Raw genomic sequence first — 16,985 nt, forward strand, 5'->3', positions numbered from 1 at the left:
TAGACTTAGGCAAGAGATGCAGTTGTATGGAACAATGGTTTTCCCCACATGATAGTTCTCCTTTACATGTAGAATTCAAACAAAGTGATCCTAACTAATCTTCATATTAAAACACATGAATAAAAGTGAAAGGTTTCGTGCACAGCCATGTATGTACATAGCTGTTGCTTAGGCCATCAAATGGGGATTGAATACCATTTCCATAACATCCAATATAGAATAGTGCATATCAAGAAGAAGATTTGTCTACAATGATAAATTCAAAGAAATATAAACAATTTTTATTGATCTATGAAAATAATATATTTTGTAATCAATGTAAAAATTAATTGTTCAAGTCTAAATTCAATATTGTCTTGGGCTAGCTTTCCTGGTATAGCTAGCTAGCAAGCTTTTAAAAATAATTCTTTAACCCACACGCACTGCCTTGTTATCTGATGGTGGAACAAATCTCTTCCAAACCCAGTGGCTCTGCCAAAGAAGGACTATCTCCTCTATCGGAACTTGCTTCGTCTCCGGCAGGAGAAAGTAAATGAAGACAGTCATGAAGAAGATCAAGGCCACGAACAGCAAAAATATACCAAACTTGAGTTTGCAGAGAGCCACCAAGAAACACTGTGCAACCAGAGCAGTAAATAAGAGGTTGTTGCACACCACTATACTTTGCCCAGCTGACCTTATCTCCAGGGGAAATATCTCACTAGTGACTAGCCATCCCAGAGGCCCCCATGACCAACCATATGCAAGGACAAATAAGCAAATCATCACAACAAGCAATGCTGCATATCCTTTAGAAAGCTCCACCCCTTTTCCAAACTTGAGTGCAAGAACAATGGCCACCACCACCTGCAATTTTATCAATAAATAAGTGAATTAATTTGCTTTGTAGGTAAGAGTTAGTTCAGAACTACTTATTTTATAGTCTTTGGGTATAGAATATGAATTCGGCTCTCCTCCAACAGTGGCGGGAGGTGGAGGATCCAACCCAACCCAACCAAAACAGGGGGATTTGGTCATTTCCACGAGAAAGCAATTAAGTAGTCTGATGTTGGGTACCCTCTCTTTAATGGTTTGCTTTTTAAGAATAAGTTCTACCCAAATCCCAGCAATTTAATTTTAAAGACAGACAAAACCAAATAAAAGAGGAGGGGAGAAGTGATTACCATTGAGATGATCATTTGAATGCCAGCTTCCAAGAAGAGGAACCTTCTTCCTTTCCTATCAACAAGATACATGGAAACAAATGTTGCGACCACGAGCATTGTACTAGTTATGATGGACGAGTAGAGAGATGTGTTAGCTCCAAATCCTAAGCTCTGAAAGATAACTGGAGCATAAAAGAGTATAGAATTCATGCCGGTAAGCTGCTGGAATGCCGGAATTCCCAAAGCTCCAATCACCAATTGCGGGCGGTGCTTACGCTTCAAAAGGTTACGGAAAGGATGCTCAACTGCACGAGCTGCTTCACTTGCAACCTTGAGATCCTCAAACTCTGCATCCACATTACTTGTACCTCTAAGTTTCTCCAAATTCTCTTTTGCTTGTTCAAATTTGCCTTGTTCAACAAGGCTATTGGGGGTCTCAGGAAGAAAAATTCCCCCAATAAACATGAGAATTGCAGGAACCATGGCTAGACCTAGAGACAATCTCCACCCCCAAGGGTGGATCTTATTAGTGAAATAGTTAATGATGTTTGCTATTAGAATGCCAAGGCAGGTAGTTAGTTGGAACAGTTGATTGGTACTGCCTCTAATCTTTGGTGGTGCAGTCTCTGAGAGATAAAGAGGGACGGCCTGATTGCCGAATCCGATACCAATACCGAGAAGGATACGACCGAAGAGGAGCATGGTGATGTTGACGGCGACGGCATTAAGGAGTCCACCAAGGAAGAAGCTGATGGAACCAAAGATGATGCTTGCTCTCCTCCCCTTCTTTCTAGTTAAATATGAGGCACCAAAGGTGGAGACAAGGCCAGCAATGTAGAGAGAGGAAGTGAAGAGTGTGAGGAGCTGGTTATCATATTTGCAATAATCTGTCTCATTGAGATGTTGTTGTTTCCTTCTGTAGATTTTTGGGAAGAAATGAATCAAGAAGTCATCCATTGAAGTCACCCCACCTGAAACATCATCTCCACATAATTAGGGTTACATAATTATCAGATCAATTAGATTAAGGCAGCGTTTGGTATGCATTCTATGTCGATTTTGCATTCTCAGATATGATAAAAATAGTTGTTTTTATCAGAATGCATAATCGATCTAGAATACATACCAAACACAAACCTAAATTTATTCTAATTGGCTAGTCTTGTTAATATTGTAACTGCCCATGCATCAAAATCAATTTTGTTTTGCATTATTTGGTAACCGATAAGGGTACGAAGGAGAAGGATCAAGAGATCTACTCTTTCCCAGAATCAATATCCTATCTAATCCCATGATCCATGCATCGGCACACAAAGATGAGATACATGTTGGGATTTGGGTAGAACACACCCTTAAAAGCTAGTAATTAAGGAAAGGGTGGTGCTCAAGTGCTCATAACCTTCATATTTAGGTTACTTACATCCGATGTGAGATTATTGCTTTTGTATAAAATCCCACAACAGATACATTAGAAGAGAACACGATTATGCATAAATAAGTCTCATAACCAAATAAATTCATGATAATTTTTCTATTGTAAAGAGGAATAAAAATAGGGAGAAAGAACAATAACCACTGCTGTGCCTCTGCGTGTACCTGCGCCAGACACAGCCCAGTGCCAAAAGACCACAGAGAGAGAGAAAGATTGGAACAACTAATATCATAAGATTTGATATAAAGTAAACGATGAACATATCAGAATTGGAGAATGAATAGACGTACCAGAGACACCAAGATCGTATCCGAAAAGAGAACCTCCAATGGCTCCAACACAGCAAGCAAAGATAAACGTCCCAGTGATCTTGTACTCATAAAGGTGAGCCTTTTTGGCAGTCTCGGGGTCCAGAAATCCACCTCCTGCCATTGATGAACTTTTTTAAGCTTCCTCTCGATCCCTTTCTCTGTTTCCCTCTGCAAACGTTAATCCACAATAATGGGTCAAGAACAATGAAAGAAAGAGTTCAGAATATATATCATATATATAGCCTTGGAGACTGGAAGAAAGATGAAACCGGGACTAGATTGAGATAGAAAAGGTTTACGAGTATCCTAAAAAGATTATATAAAACAGCAAAGACTCTATATCCTTAGAATTCACATTTGGCATTGACAGAGGATTGACTTGATCTTTATCTAATGCGTCAAGATCATCATGACAGGCTGTATCTTGACTAGTTTGTCAAGACAACCCAATTTCAATCGGATTCTAATCCTCTCCAATTCATTAAACTGTGCAGTACGGTAGTTCGAGGTGGAGATGTTTACACGTGACAGTTTGGACATTCAACGGTCCGAACTCATTAATTTTTGTTTTTTTTTTCTTAAATTCGGCACCGTTGGATGTCCGAGCTGCCATGTGTCGATATCTCCACCTCAAACTGCCGTACTACACACTTTTAGGGAATTAGAGAGGATTATTTTCTATTTTCAATCACAGATGGGATTGGGCTCCTCTCCAGCGCACCGCCAAGCTGGAGATCGTCCAGCGCGGTAGCAAGCATCTACACGTGGCCTGGGTGCCATTCAGATGGCGTAGATCATTTCAACCCTTCTCTCCATTGCATGTGCACCATGCCCCAGCTGTGCTTCATTGATCTTCACCGTCCGAATGGCACCCAAGCCATATGTCGACGTCTGCTGTCGTGCTGAACGATGTTCAACTCGGGGTGCGCTTTAGAGGAGCCGAATCTGATCAGATGGTTAAAATTGGTTGGCCACCCACATAATCTTATAATCCCAACCTGGCTAAAACCGTTTTTGCTTAATTATTTCCTAAAATATAATTATTTTTTTAGAATTAAAATTTAATTATTCAAATAAGTGTAGAAAATAAGAATCCCTTCTTAGGTGGGCTGTCTAGGAAACTAGAGCCCAGAAGAGGCGAGAATTTTAGCATTGGCCAGTGCATCGGAATCGGTCAATTGGTCACGGCCTATTCCAATTCTTAAAACTGTTTTTTCATATTCATAAAAAAAAATTGAGTTTCCCTCAACTCACAATAAGATCTCATTCACCAAAGGGTGGGAGAAATTGGGAATGGACATCGGGAGAGTATTTTAGAACCTACAAAAACCCTAGGAGGGGTTTGTAAACCTTAGGAACCTCACTCCTCTTTGATGGAAAGAAATTTGAACTCTGTAGAGAGAGAGAGAGAGAGAGAGAGAGAAGCAATACAAGCAAATTTGTTTGCAAAAAAGAAACCGATCATAAGAAATATGATTAAAATTGGGAGGGATTAATGGTTTTTTGTTTTTTGGTAAAAAGGATTAATGGTTTCTTAATGTGTTAAGTTTCCTAACTTAACTGTAAGACCATAAAGATTCCTAATAAAAATAGTTGTTAATAAAAAAAAAGAAAAATATAATTTACCAGTAAAAACATTCCTTACAGTACTTTAATTCTTGAAAGAGAGATTCTTGGAAATTATTGGTTTCATATAGATAAGATAGAGAGAGATTGATATACATCCATTTTCTCCAAGTAAATCTCTAATAAAAAAGAGGAGAGTAAAGATACATAATAGAGGTAAAAAAAAACAAGTTACAAACAACCAGTGTATTATCGTCTTTTCGGACTCTCCTCGCACTTGAGGACGGTGGGGACAGATCTGAACCCTTCATGGGATATGGGTCCTACATCCAGAGATGGGTCTCAGAATCTATGGAGGGTTGGGATCTATCTCCACCATTCTCCAAGTGGGTAGCAGATCCTAGGTATATTTTTTTATAGTTTTATCTCTGATACGATCACACGCTGAGGTGTCCAACCAACCAACCATGTGTTGGGGTAATAGAATGTATAAAGGTCATGCGCCTGTCTACGAGCTTGTTAAGCCATGTGCTTATAACAGAATGGGCTGGTTTTCTCAGATGGTAGCTTTAGGAAAGCCTTGTAATAGGTATGAGTATTGGTTAGGGTTGCTTAGAGGATGATAGGGTAATGCTAGTCTACAAATGTAATGGGTAAGGTACTGTAGAGGCAACAAAGAATTAATGAAACTTCTTTTCTCTATCTCCCATTTCTAGGAGGCCGCTTCCCTCGAAGAAGCAATTTCCCCTTCTCCTGCAAATAGTTCATAACAATCATATATCTCTCTATGGTTATGTGGCCACATGAAATATATTATTTCTTATGTGGCAATTGGTGTGCCAGGGTCGATGAGTGCACGTATGTAGTCATTTTGCCCTTCTTGTGTCTACGTAGGTGCCACACAGTCTTCTTTTTAAGAATTAAAGATAAGATAGAAATAAGAGAGAGGTTTATTCTTTAACTTGATATCTACTTGTGTAATAAGAAATACAAAATAAAAGGAGAAAGAGAACCGCTACGGAGACTCGTAGAGGCAAAGTTTCATACTGTCTTGGATTTAGGAGATATGATGCACACTTCAGATCTTCTACGGCTTGGCTGCCCGTAGCGGCCTGAGTGGCATCGATACAAAGTGCTGTGCAATGTCTGCCTTACCCCTGCCCGAGCATCTTGCCCGAGTTGGGGTAGGGTGATCATTGTGCACCGCCTTATGTCTGCATCGCTCAGGCCGTTCGGACAACTAGGCCGTAGAAGATCTGGATCCTATAATGCATGTGGTGGGTATGTAAAATCCGGAAGGTAAAGAAATCTATATCCGTTAAAGATGTGGATTGCAGTACTTTTGTCACGTGGCAGGCCAATTAAAAAAGTCTTAACCATCGGTTGCAAAAAGAGTAGCACTAGCACTAATTTGAAATGATTTCGTACCAAAAAAAAATTTGTTATGATTTAAATTTTGAGCTGCAATTCAATCCTATAGGTACAGGCCGTACAGCTGTAGCTCTCATGGTATCACATATTCACATATTTCCCTTATAATTTTCATGTTTTTCAATCAATTTTGGCTCTGTTTGTTTTCATGTAAAATGATGGAAAAGTCTATCAAAAAAACCAAAATGGTGGAAAAGGAAAATTTTCTGTATTTTAGATTTTGGACTGAATGTATGAGTATATAATTCATGAGACAACCATAGAGTAAGATATCTGTATCGGAGCAGTGGTATCAGCCGGATATTATCGGTATTTTAAAAACAATTCTTGGCCAATCTTGGATCAAGAGTATCGGTATCGGATCAGGGGTAAAAACATTATAAAAAAAAAAACCTGATTTTTCATGAGAAGTAGGGGTAAAACCGACCGATTTGGATCTATACGAATCAATATCAGTGGAGACCGATACCTCAATCCCTAGAGACAATAACTCCTTACCAACCCAAGTCCAATGGTATTGCCAAAAGAAAGAATAGAACATTTAAAGAAATGATAAACTCCATGTTAGTGAGTTTAGGTTTGCCTTTAAACATGTGGAGATAAACCATGTTGTCTGCTTGCTATATCCTTAATAGGATCTTTCTATCAAAAAAACAAAAAAAAAAGTGTTCTCACATAGAAAGACTAATCTAGCTACTACCATTTGAATTATGCCATGGAAGGAAACCCAGTTTGAAACATTTGAAAGTGTAGGGTGAAAAAAAAAACTAAGACAAAAAACATGTGATTGTGTATTCATTAGTACGCTATGCATAACATAATGTTGCTTATAGATTATTGATTTTGAATTTTGTAGAAAATGTGTTTATTGTTTACACCATTAATAAATCTAGATATGCTGAGTTTTTTAAAAATATATTCCCTATAACTTGTTAATGATTTGACTATAGGTGAGAGACGATATGTTACAAATGTTGGTGATGACTTGTTGGTCTACATTGTAAATAAAGATCCTCTTCCTTATCAAGAGAATAAATTCTTTGGATTCCATAGTTTGGAACGAAACCATTAAGAGTAAGTTAGACTTATAGTAGCTAACCATGCTTGGGAATTGGTTGATTTCCCTAAGGTGTTAGACACTAAATGAATCTTCAAAATGAAGTTAAAAGTGGATGAATCCCTTGACAAATTCAAGGAAAAACTAGTCATAAAAGGTTTTAAACAAATGAAAAAATTTGACTATTTTGACACTTTTTCACTGGTTGCAAGAATAGCTACCGTTAGGGTAATGATAGTGACTGCACACATATATAAGTTTTTTTTTTTTGTAGAAAAGAAGGCTATTCATTCATACGCGTCTACCGCCAAACAAAGGAAAACAATATATATAAGACAGATAGAGAGCATGATAAACACAAGGCATGGATATAGGGTATCCAAAACCAAGTAGAGGAAATTGAACTGGTCTCATATGCCATTGATTGGGTCATCCAGAGTAGGGGATGGATTAAAACCTTATCCTCAGAGAAAAAGTTGTAGACACAGCTAAAGATAAGCGCATGCACATATGTGCCAATAGAGGAGGGTCATACGTGCCGAACAGAGTAACACCAAACTTCCCATGTGTGCCAACACGCTGCCACAGTCTACTATCAAACAGACTTGCTAGAGTAACAAAGGTTTGCTGGATCGACGAGTGGAGCTTCGATAGACAGCAAAAAAACCATTTGAAACGTTGCCACAGTCTACTTTCGAACAGATCTGCAAAGATCTGTTGGATCGACGAGTGGATATTCATCCGGCGACAGAAAATGTATGGTGAAAGTTGAATGGTGGTTGGAGTTTTTGAGTCGACGATAATCTCAGTGCCAACAGCACCTGCAAACAGATTAACAAAGAAAACGGAAACAAAGAAAACGGAAAAGGGATCTACGAATAAATATATATTACACAAAAAGGGTGTGTCGTACAAATTTGTCAAGTCTCTGTTTAGTCTTGAACAAGCGCCCAAACACTGATATAAAAAAGTACACACGGTTCTAGTATCTAATAGTCATGAAATTAATGATGTTGATCATTTTGTGTTAGTATATTCATTAATGGTCAAAGTGTGTTTATTGTTTTATATATTGATATGTTTGTTAGGGGCACAAGTCTTGAAGTTGTTAATTTAACCAAGAAGTTCTTTGCGTTAAAGTTTGATACAAAAAATATTGGAGAAGCTGATGTGATTCTAGCAATTAAGTTAGGAATAATGATACATTAGTGGTGACACAATCATACTATGTGGAAACATACTTAAGAAGTATGGATATTTTGAATACCCTTCGGTAAAGACGCATTTGGTTGTTGGTGAGCGTTTAAAGAGGCATGAGGGTGAGCCAATATCTCAATAAGAGTATTCTCAAATAATAGGTTTTGTTTCTTATCTCATGAATTGCACAAGACCCGATATAGTGCTCTGCCTTTGACAAGTTAAGTCAATTTACTCATAACCCGGATACAGAGCATTGAAATTATGAGTTACAATATAATGGAAACCCGATAGTCTTAGAAGAGTATTGTGTTGCCGATTAGATCTCCGATAATAACGAGTCATTGACAATTAGTGGGTTTCTCATTCTACTCCTCTTCATCATTTCTTCTTCCTAACCCCCTTAGATTTTTCCAGATTTGAAATCCCAAATACTCTTCTAGACTCTTCTCTTCATAAAACAGCCCATGCTTCCAATTAGTTGGGCCAAGGTGAGCCCATTAGCTCTTGGACCTACCGGCCAGCTCTTTTTGAACTAGCCCAATTCCTCAAATGATTAAAGAAAATTCCATTAACTATAACCAACTATAAATAATTAAACTACCTCCAATTCAATTAAGTGAAATACATGTATTTAACATAAGATAAAATTACTTGGACACCCCCTGTACTATGATTTAATTACTTAATTTTTTCAACGTTTAAAATAATTACTTGAATACCCCTTGCAGTTTACCATTTTTTCAAGTAACCCTGTCCGTTAGTCAGTCACCGTTACCATGGGTTAAATATTTTTTAAATACCTAAACTACCCTTAAAGTATAGTGAAGTGACATATTTACCCCCTTCTTCTTCTTCCAGTTCCTCTTCCTCCTCCTGTAACCCCAACGCCATACCCCTACAGAGGGTTTTTGGGATTCAAGAAAGAATTAAACGAAGAGAATCCTGCTGCACCTACTGTCTCTGTTCTCTGCTGAATGGGAGCTTTGATTCTTGTTTCCCGGCGATATTTGCAGAGACGGTGGTTAGGGTTCGGAAAAACGAATTCCAGATTTTCAAATTAAATCTAAAAGAAAAATTAGGTGTTTTTAGAGATCTCAGGAATCACAACACATTTTCGTTCTTCTACGAATTTATCTGTAAACACTAATTACTTGGAGGATGCTGTCAACTCTGAACTTCAAAGAGATGAGCCCTGAATGTCGATTAAATTTCTTCAAAATCCGTTTCCAATTTTGATAATAAGTGCTTGAGGTGTAGGTCATGGAGTAGCCCTGTTCTTCTCCAAAATCTCGTTCAGAGAATAAAGACATATTTTTAGAGGTAAAACAGAGAACAAACAAAACCCAATTAAAACTCATGTTACAAACCCTTAATCTCGTCCTGTTGGTTTTCCTTCTATAAGGAGAATGAGTGAGGACAGTATGTGATATTCTACTGATCCAGATAAGAAATTGCAAGCAAGGTCTTCGATCATAGAGTAAAAACCCAAACCAACGCTCTCCAAACGGGAAAAAAAATTAAAACAAACAATACCCCCTACGAATCAACTTAATGGGATATAATGTGAGCCTCCAGCGGAAAAAAAACACACTGAAAAATCAACCTCCAGAATCCCCAAATCGGCATAGAAATCATTCAAAGCCCATGGTTTTGAACAGTGGTGTAAAGTGTAAACATGGAGAGACTATTTGAACGAAATCAGAATTAACTGCACCAGTTCTTCTCCAAACTCTTTTTGAATGAAGTTTTTGGGTTTGATATGCTTTTGCTGCTTAACTGGATATCTCCTTCTTCTGCGATTCTGAAACCCTTCTTCAGGTACTGTCTCCTTCTCTTCTCCATCCCTCTATTCAATCTTATTAATATTTCCTTCCCTAAATCGATTTTCAGATTCAAACCCTTAATCGATTATCAGATTCAAACCCTTAATCGATAATCGATTAAGGGATTTGGGTTATTTTGATTTGAAATTTGTTTAAGAAAAGAGAAATTTTCTGAAATCAATTAGGGTTTGAAATCAGTGGGGGTAGGGGCGGTGAGGTTGTAGGAGGAAGAAGAAGGAGAAGGGGGTAAATCTAACAATTTCACTGTTTTCTATTGAATAGGTGATAAGGGTAAAATTGAAAATAAACACTACCAATAGATTAACACCGTCAGGTTTCAGGGGGTGTCAAATAATTGTTTGAAACATTGATATTCATAAGCAAAATGGCCATAGTACAGGGGATGTTCAAGTAATTTTCTCTTAACATAATTATAATTTCCAAGGTGATTTTAGCAACTTAAACCCATTCTATATATATAAAATTTTAAACTTCTAAAATCTCACATTCAGGTACACGTACCCATCTTCGGGTTTTGTCAAAATCATATCCCGTCAATACGTGACAGTAAGGGTGTCAAAACCAAATCGAAATTGAAAACCGAACCCGACATCGAGCCGAACCGAATTAATTCGGTTTGGTTTCGGTTTTGATATATGGTATTCTAATTTGGTTTAGTTCGGTTTCATGTCAAGACCCTTCGGTTTGAACCGAAACCGAACCGAATAAAGCACTTAATCCAAAGCCATATATCTGTTAAATTTTTTGGTAACCATATCTAACCAAATGACTTTAAATATTCCACTTTCCGATGTTTTCATTTTATTTTTTTGTAACTATCCAACGGAATGAAACTTATATGCCACTTTTCATAGGAGAAAATAAAAAACTCTATAAATTTTCTTTGTATTTTTGGTAACCATCTAACCTAATGACTTTTCATATTCCATTTTCTAGGTTTTCTCTATTTCTCTTTCTCAGTTTCCCTTTTCAACTCTTCAACTTCAACTCTCCAAGTGTGCAACCGAATTAGAACCGTAATCCGAAACCGAATTAGACCCGAATTGGAACCGTATTTGGAAACCGAATTAGAACTGTAATCGAACTAAACCGAGCAGGTCCGGATTCGGTTGGTGGTCCCAGAATCGACTCAATTTTTACGGTTCGATTTCGGGTCACACCCTCAAGTCATGGAACCAAACTGAAACCAAACCGAATATTCGAAACCGAATTAGACCCGAATTGGAACCGTATTTGGAAACCGAATTAGAACTGTAATCGAACTAAACCGAGCAGGTCCGGATTCGGTTGGTGGTCCCAGAATCGACTCAATTTTTACGGTTCGATTTCGGGTCACACCCTCAAGTCATGGAACCAAACTGAAACCAAACCGAATATTCGAAACCGAACCGTTTGACAACCTTACCTGACAGTACCAACAAGTACTTTATAAGTCTAATTGGGTACGTGGTATCACATAAACATTCACACATTCGAACGGGACATATCAACGGTCGAATGGTAAGATATGATTGGTGAGCTAGTCGGCTACACCGTTGAGAAAAAAAATTAAGAAGTTTGACTTCGTCATACTCTATAGCATAATTAATCATTAGATCTAGTGTAGATTCAAGTCCAAAATACATCTATAATGATATGTTTTACTATTTTAAATGTGGCCTCGTTTCACTTGGTTCGCTCCGTCACACCAACACTAATGTGCTCATCACTTCATTTTCAGTTTTCTTGGTATTTTGAATCTTATTGGGGGAATTTTTGTATTCTAAGTTTTGATATCTCTTGAAGATTCAAATTATCTCTTATATTTATAGATAGTTTAGAGATATGTCTCTACGTAGGTAGACATAATTTTTATAGAGATGTGCTTCTACATAAGGATATGTGTTAAGTGTCTTATCATTGTAGAAATCTAAAGATAAGTACCCCCTACATATAGAGATTTTCTAGAAACACCTTTATGTGTGGACATACTCTAGACACATTTCTCTACATATGAAGAGGTGTCGACATACATGTATATAAAGAGGTACAAAGACATGACTATGCCACGGGGTGTACCTCTAAGTAAGAACATGACTTTGGATGTGTCGCTCTACCAATATTAATTACAAGGGGGTGTACCATTTAGACAGGTGTGTCTAAAGACTATTAATTTCCCCTCTACAAATAGAGAATGAAACTCACTCTTCTCTATAATCTTGTTTTGTTTTCTTACTCTTATAAGGCCTCCCTTTTGCTAGCTTTGTATATTTTGGATTTTTCCTTTTTATTGTGAGTACATTTTGTGTGTGCTGAGCACAACTGTTGAGTTCTAATGTGGCCTAGTTTTTTGACTACACATCAACTAAAGGGCCTTCCAAGGGCTATTTCATCTTGGAGGACGTGTTGCAAGGACCCTTTGCACTATAGTGCACAACAACATTCTTAAGGAGATTGGCATTGACACAACTCAACCCTTACGTATTCATGACATTATTGAGAAAAAGGACGTATCCAGTGCATGAGGCTCCCACCACTGTGGGGTTTGGGGAGGGTCATAATGTACACAACCTTATCCCTGTTTTCACATAGATGCTGTTTTAAGGCTCGAATCCATGACCACTTGACCACAATGGAGCAACCTCTACCGATGCACCAAGGCCTACCCTCATTCATGACACTATTGATATGTTTCTTAATACGTAGGTGGTCTGACATTGGAGACCATTCATAGACTTAGAGTTTTTGAGTTCTACGTACTTATATGTAAATCTCATTCTCTTTGAAGCCTTTATTTTACAACATTATCTTAAACCTATAAAACATAGATATTCAGCTGATATCATGTATTCTCAATAAGGACTAATATGTTCATGTACTACAAATATTCTTTTTTGCATGCATTAGAATTAGAGTTTTGCTCTAACTAAATTGGTTTCATCAAATTTAGCATTCAGACGTAGATCTTCCCAATCAGCATCATTCACTTTAATGAAATATTGATTCACCATTTCATTGCTAACCAATTCTAGATTCGAAATCTCCCAATGGATTCCAAAAAAAACAAACGAAAAGAAAAGAAATTAGTAACATTTTTACAAGAATGTTATTATTTCTATGCAAGATTAAGATTGTTTTTAATTTAACAACAAAGCCATAAAATCTTTTTGTACTTTTGGCTGTTTATTTTTATCAAAAAATATTGCTCTACAACCCTGCATTGAGGAAAAAGGGTAGAAAATAAGAAATGAATAAATAATTTAAATTCAAGCAATAATAAATTTCTTATCCATTTAGAAACTTCATAAAAATCAGTGTTCACTATTTTGCGCATAACATGAGAAACCATTCTAAACTCGCAAATTAGGCATTGATCTAGATCTTGCCCCCGTCCTTCCCTGATCTGTCATTTATTCAAAATATTTGAGTTAAATATAAAAAATGATCAATAATAACTTGATTTTGCTAGAGGTTTTTGTTGGCAATAAAAACAATAAAGAATTTTTATATTCATAATGACATTTATACGTTATATATCAGTATAAAATGAAATTTAATTACCAATCTAAGAAATATTTTGAGGCTAGTTGGAGATGCTGTTTTCATAGACTTGATTGCTGCTACAATCCAAATATCTGCCGCATTCCTACCCTCATTTTTCTATAGCAAACAAGATTATGTTCTTCTAACATCAACAAAAAAATTCACAAATGAAAAGAAAATGAGAAATTAAATAGTGAACAAAATGGTCCTCTAAATCCCTAAAATTATTTTACATTTTTAATCTTACTAATGCTGATAATATTTCTTCAACTGTTTTTTCTTGAGAAACATTTGTTGATGATATCTATGCTGCATCATCATAGCAAACCTTTATCGTAATAGATAATGGATATCAATAACATAAATATCATTACAACGCATTGTACATGATTTTACCCATTGTCAATTTATTCATTCATGGATTGGTTCTATGGCGAATTCCACTTCAATTGTATAACCCATCATGTATCAAATGGTTTTCAATCTTTTTTTTTTTTAAGTCTTTAAAGAAGATTTAACGATGTGGACTCTTCAGTCATTTTTTATATCTTTATAAATCCATCTGAGCTAGATAAGTACATAATGACATGAATAATGAGTCCACAGGATTTGGAATCCAACTTTGCAACCCCTAGGCAAATATCTAGGCTCATCTAGATAAGCTTCTTAGCATGCTATTAAGAAATATTTGCCCCAAGGAAAAAGCATCTACAAGTGAGCATCCTATAGAGGAATCTGCATATTGGCCGGAATCTATTTCTATCATTTAAAAGGTAAAGTTGTCTCTTCAACCATTTTCAAAGTTGTATAAATCCATCTGAGCAAATTGTGTACAATAACTGAACAAGTCTACAAGATTTGGATTCAACTATACTACATGGCCGGGTAACATGTCAAGGCTTGAGGAGATAAACTTATCTTAACATGTCGTTATGGAAATATACACAAAATATTCTCTAGCTAGGTGAGCACTCGTATATACACAAAGTATTTGTAAGCACTTAAATTTTGTGATATTTTTCACATCATCATCTAATCATGTCTTGATATTTAATCTAATTTGGGATCATCAATGTCAATTATTAATAACAATCCTTTGTGAAGAAGAGGAATTGTTATGACTTCTTAATTAATTGCATTGTTTTCAATAGAAAAAAGTATAGGATAAAACTATCAATTCCTTACCATAACTCCTTAGAATATTGTGATTATCATTACCTTCTAAAAGCACTAGTAGATTTAATAGATGGTTCTTCTATGAACTTATTGATGACTTTAGACACAACAGTTGGATCTGTAAAATTAACTTCATCTAGCTCTTTTTCCAATGAAGGTAAAGCCCGTCATTAATAATAAAACCCAAAATTTATGAATCAAAAACATAAAGTGTGCTTAAATAATGTATGGGAAAGAGAATGCCACCCAGATGCACAATGCACGTTGCCCCTGTGCTCTGACACAGGGGCGTGCAAAATGACTGCCTCACCCTTAGAATCAGGGATGCGGTGGTCATTTCATGTGCCCTTGTGTCAGGGAGCAGGGGCGACGTGTCTAGCACGACCAAGTGGCGTTCTTTCTCCCATAATGTATATAATCAAGCTTGTTAAATATGGAATATCGCTACCATACAATAAGCAACACTAGAGCTACAGGCTAACATAGACAAGCATTATCAGCCATTCAATGTAGGAGGGCACACTATTGAGTAGCTGAGAGGCTTATAAGCTCATATGATCTTGAATTTGAAGTGACAATTTCTTTCCTAGTTAACACATATTAAACATTTTCTATAAAACATCAATATATTAAGAGTGTAGATTAGATTACCTTGGAAAAGACAAAATGAGTAGCAAGTCCACATGCAACCATCTCTGTTCCATCTAACCGTGCGCCAGTAAGGCCCAAATACTCTCCTAAATGATATTAATATACAAAACATTTTAAAATATTCACGATGAGACTAAATAAAAATACTCGGCATTAAATTGCATTGTTCTACAAAACAATATTGTTAGAAGAGATAGTTATTGATTTAACTTTAAAAAATCACTATTTCATAAAAATAATTTCTACTTATCTAGGAAATGGTTCCTTATTGGCTCACCCAAAGAAGCTTTCTTGTATGTTCCTAATATTTAGCATGTGATAGATGATTAGGTGGGGCCTAGATTTTGTCAATTAGTTTCAGATGAAATCTATTTTCATATCAAGTTTATGCTAAAACATAGTTGACCATATGGTGGAATAAAGTTTGAAGACACATTAAAGACTTGAAATTTTGAAAAATGGTCCATTTTTTTTATGGCTGAAATACAAGAGAAAATGATTGAGTTTGGCTTTGAAGTTTAACTTATTGCATGTCAATACTAACTACTGTATCGATTCAATGGTTGAAATTATCAAATCACTCTTCAACACAACACAAAAAAATGAGCTGTATATGGAGGTTTCCTTGGTGGGCCATCCAAATGACTTCTTGTTGTTTCCTTCTATTATCATATTATTTAGATAAGATTGACACAAATTAGAGAATAATATAATCTCTTTTACTATATATTAGTTTTTCAAATGTGTAGTTATTGCCTTCATAGGAAAAAATGATCAAAGTATTACCGAAGAAACCTGGCGGCTTAGACAAAAAGTATGATGCACCTACATTCGGAAAAATTCCTAAAACTGCTTCTGGCATTGCAAATACCTGGATAAACAAACACATTAAAATATTAAGTTTTTATTAAAGGAAAAAATCAAAAAAGTCTTAAGAGTTCAGTATTTGATAATATTAGAAAGTTTATGGGTATAAAAATGGTATATTTATATTATAATATAAAAAAATTGTATTATTTATAGCTATTCATTTAGTACTTAATAAGCAATGATAAGTGTCTGATATAATTAATTTGGTATTTTGCATAGTAAATAAATTATAAAAGGCTTTTAAAAGGTTACACAAAAAAATTCTTTTAAAATTTTTTATGATTGATAAAGAAAATGAAAAACATATTTTAATATGGGAGCAGGCTTCTCTCATACTAGGATCTAGAAATATTCCTTCACACATGCCTTAAATACATGCAAGAGCTCATGTTATCCACTTCATCACCAAACAATAGACAAATATTTAGAGCATTTCACATCTCCACATGGTATAAAGGAGGCTTTAAAATGTTTGAAATGTCTAGGAATTGCATGCAACTTGAACTCTTAAAAAATAAAGGAAAAATAACCTGTACAAGATGGGTCAAATGGTTGAGATAGAACATCAAAGTTAACAAGTGACCTATCAATGGTCTCCATAAATATTCAATTGTCAACTGCAAATCATCAATTTATGTAAAATTTCATTAAAGTTCTAGACATTACAGTTTTCTCGGTCACAACTTGAAACTTTACAGTCATGGATAGTCCAGCACCACCTCCCATAACCACTCCATCAATAAGTGAGACCTTCATGATCCATTTTTTTAAGGTTCAAAT

General features: G+C 36.0%; 1 protein-coding gene and 1 pseudogene across 1 annotated transcript; both read right to left on the minus strand.

Annotated features, from left to right (window-relative positions):
• Window positions 1–408: 408 nt before the first annotated feature.
• LOC122639247 (sugar transport protein 14-like) lies at window positions 409–3,040 on the minus strand. The gene is made up of 3 exons (XM_043832066.1): window positions 2,868–3,040; window positions 1,164–2,116; window positions 409–846 (listed from the first exon to the last, which is right to left on the minus strand). Exons 1-3 carry the CDS (start codon window positions 3,007–3,009, stop codon window positions 409–411), a joined length of 1,533 nt encoding a protein of 510 aa, XP_043688001.1. The 5' UTR covers window positions 3,010–3,040.
• A 4,639-nt stretch (window positions 3,041–7,679) lies between these two features.
• LOC122639248 lies at window positions 7,680–16,949 on the minus strand (annotated as a pseudogene).
• Window positions 16,950–16,985: the final 36 nt, after the last annotated feature.

The sequence above is a fragment of the Telopea speciosissima genome, chromosome 9, assembly GCF_018873765.1.
Source record: "Telopea speciosissima isolate NSW1024214 ecotype Mountain lineage chromosome 9, Tspe_v1, whole genome shotgun sequence".
NCBI classification, from domain to species: domain Eukaryota; kingdom Viridiplantae; phylum Streptophyta; class Magnoliopsida; order Proteales; family Proteaceae; genus Telopea; species Telopea speciosissima.

What these genes read in the sequence shown, in the direction of transcription:
- LOC122639247 (XM_043832066.1), bottom strand. Translation starts at nt 3,009, where the DNA reads ATGGCAGGAGGTGGATTTCTGGACCCCGAGACTGCCAAAAAGGCTCAC. An exon ending in ATACGATCTTGGTGTCTCTG is followed by an intron (nt 2,117 to 2,867) that starts GTACGTCTATTC and finishes ATGATGTTTCAG; the next exon opens with GTGGGGTGACTTCAATGGAT. An exon ending in TTCAAATGATCATCTCAATG is followed by an intron (nt 847 to 1,163) that starts GTAATCACTTCT and finishes ATAAAATTGCAG; the next exon opens with GTGGTGGTGGCCATTGTTCT.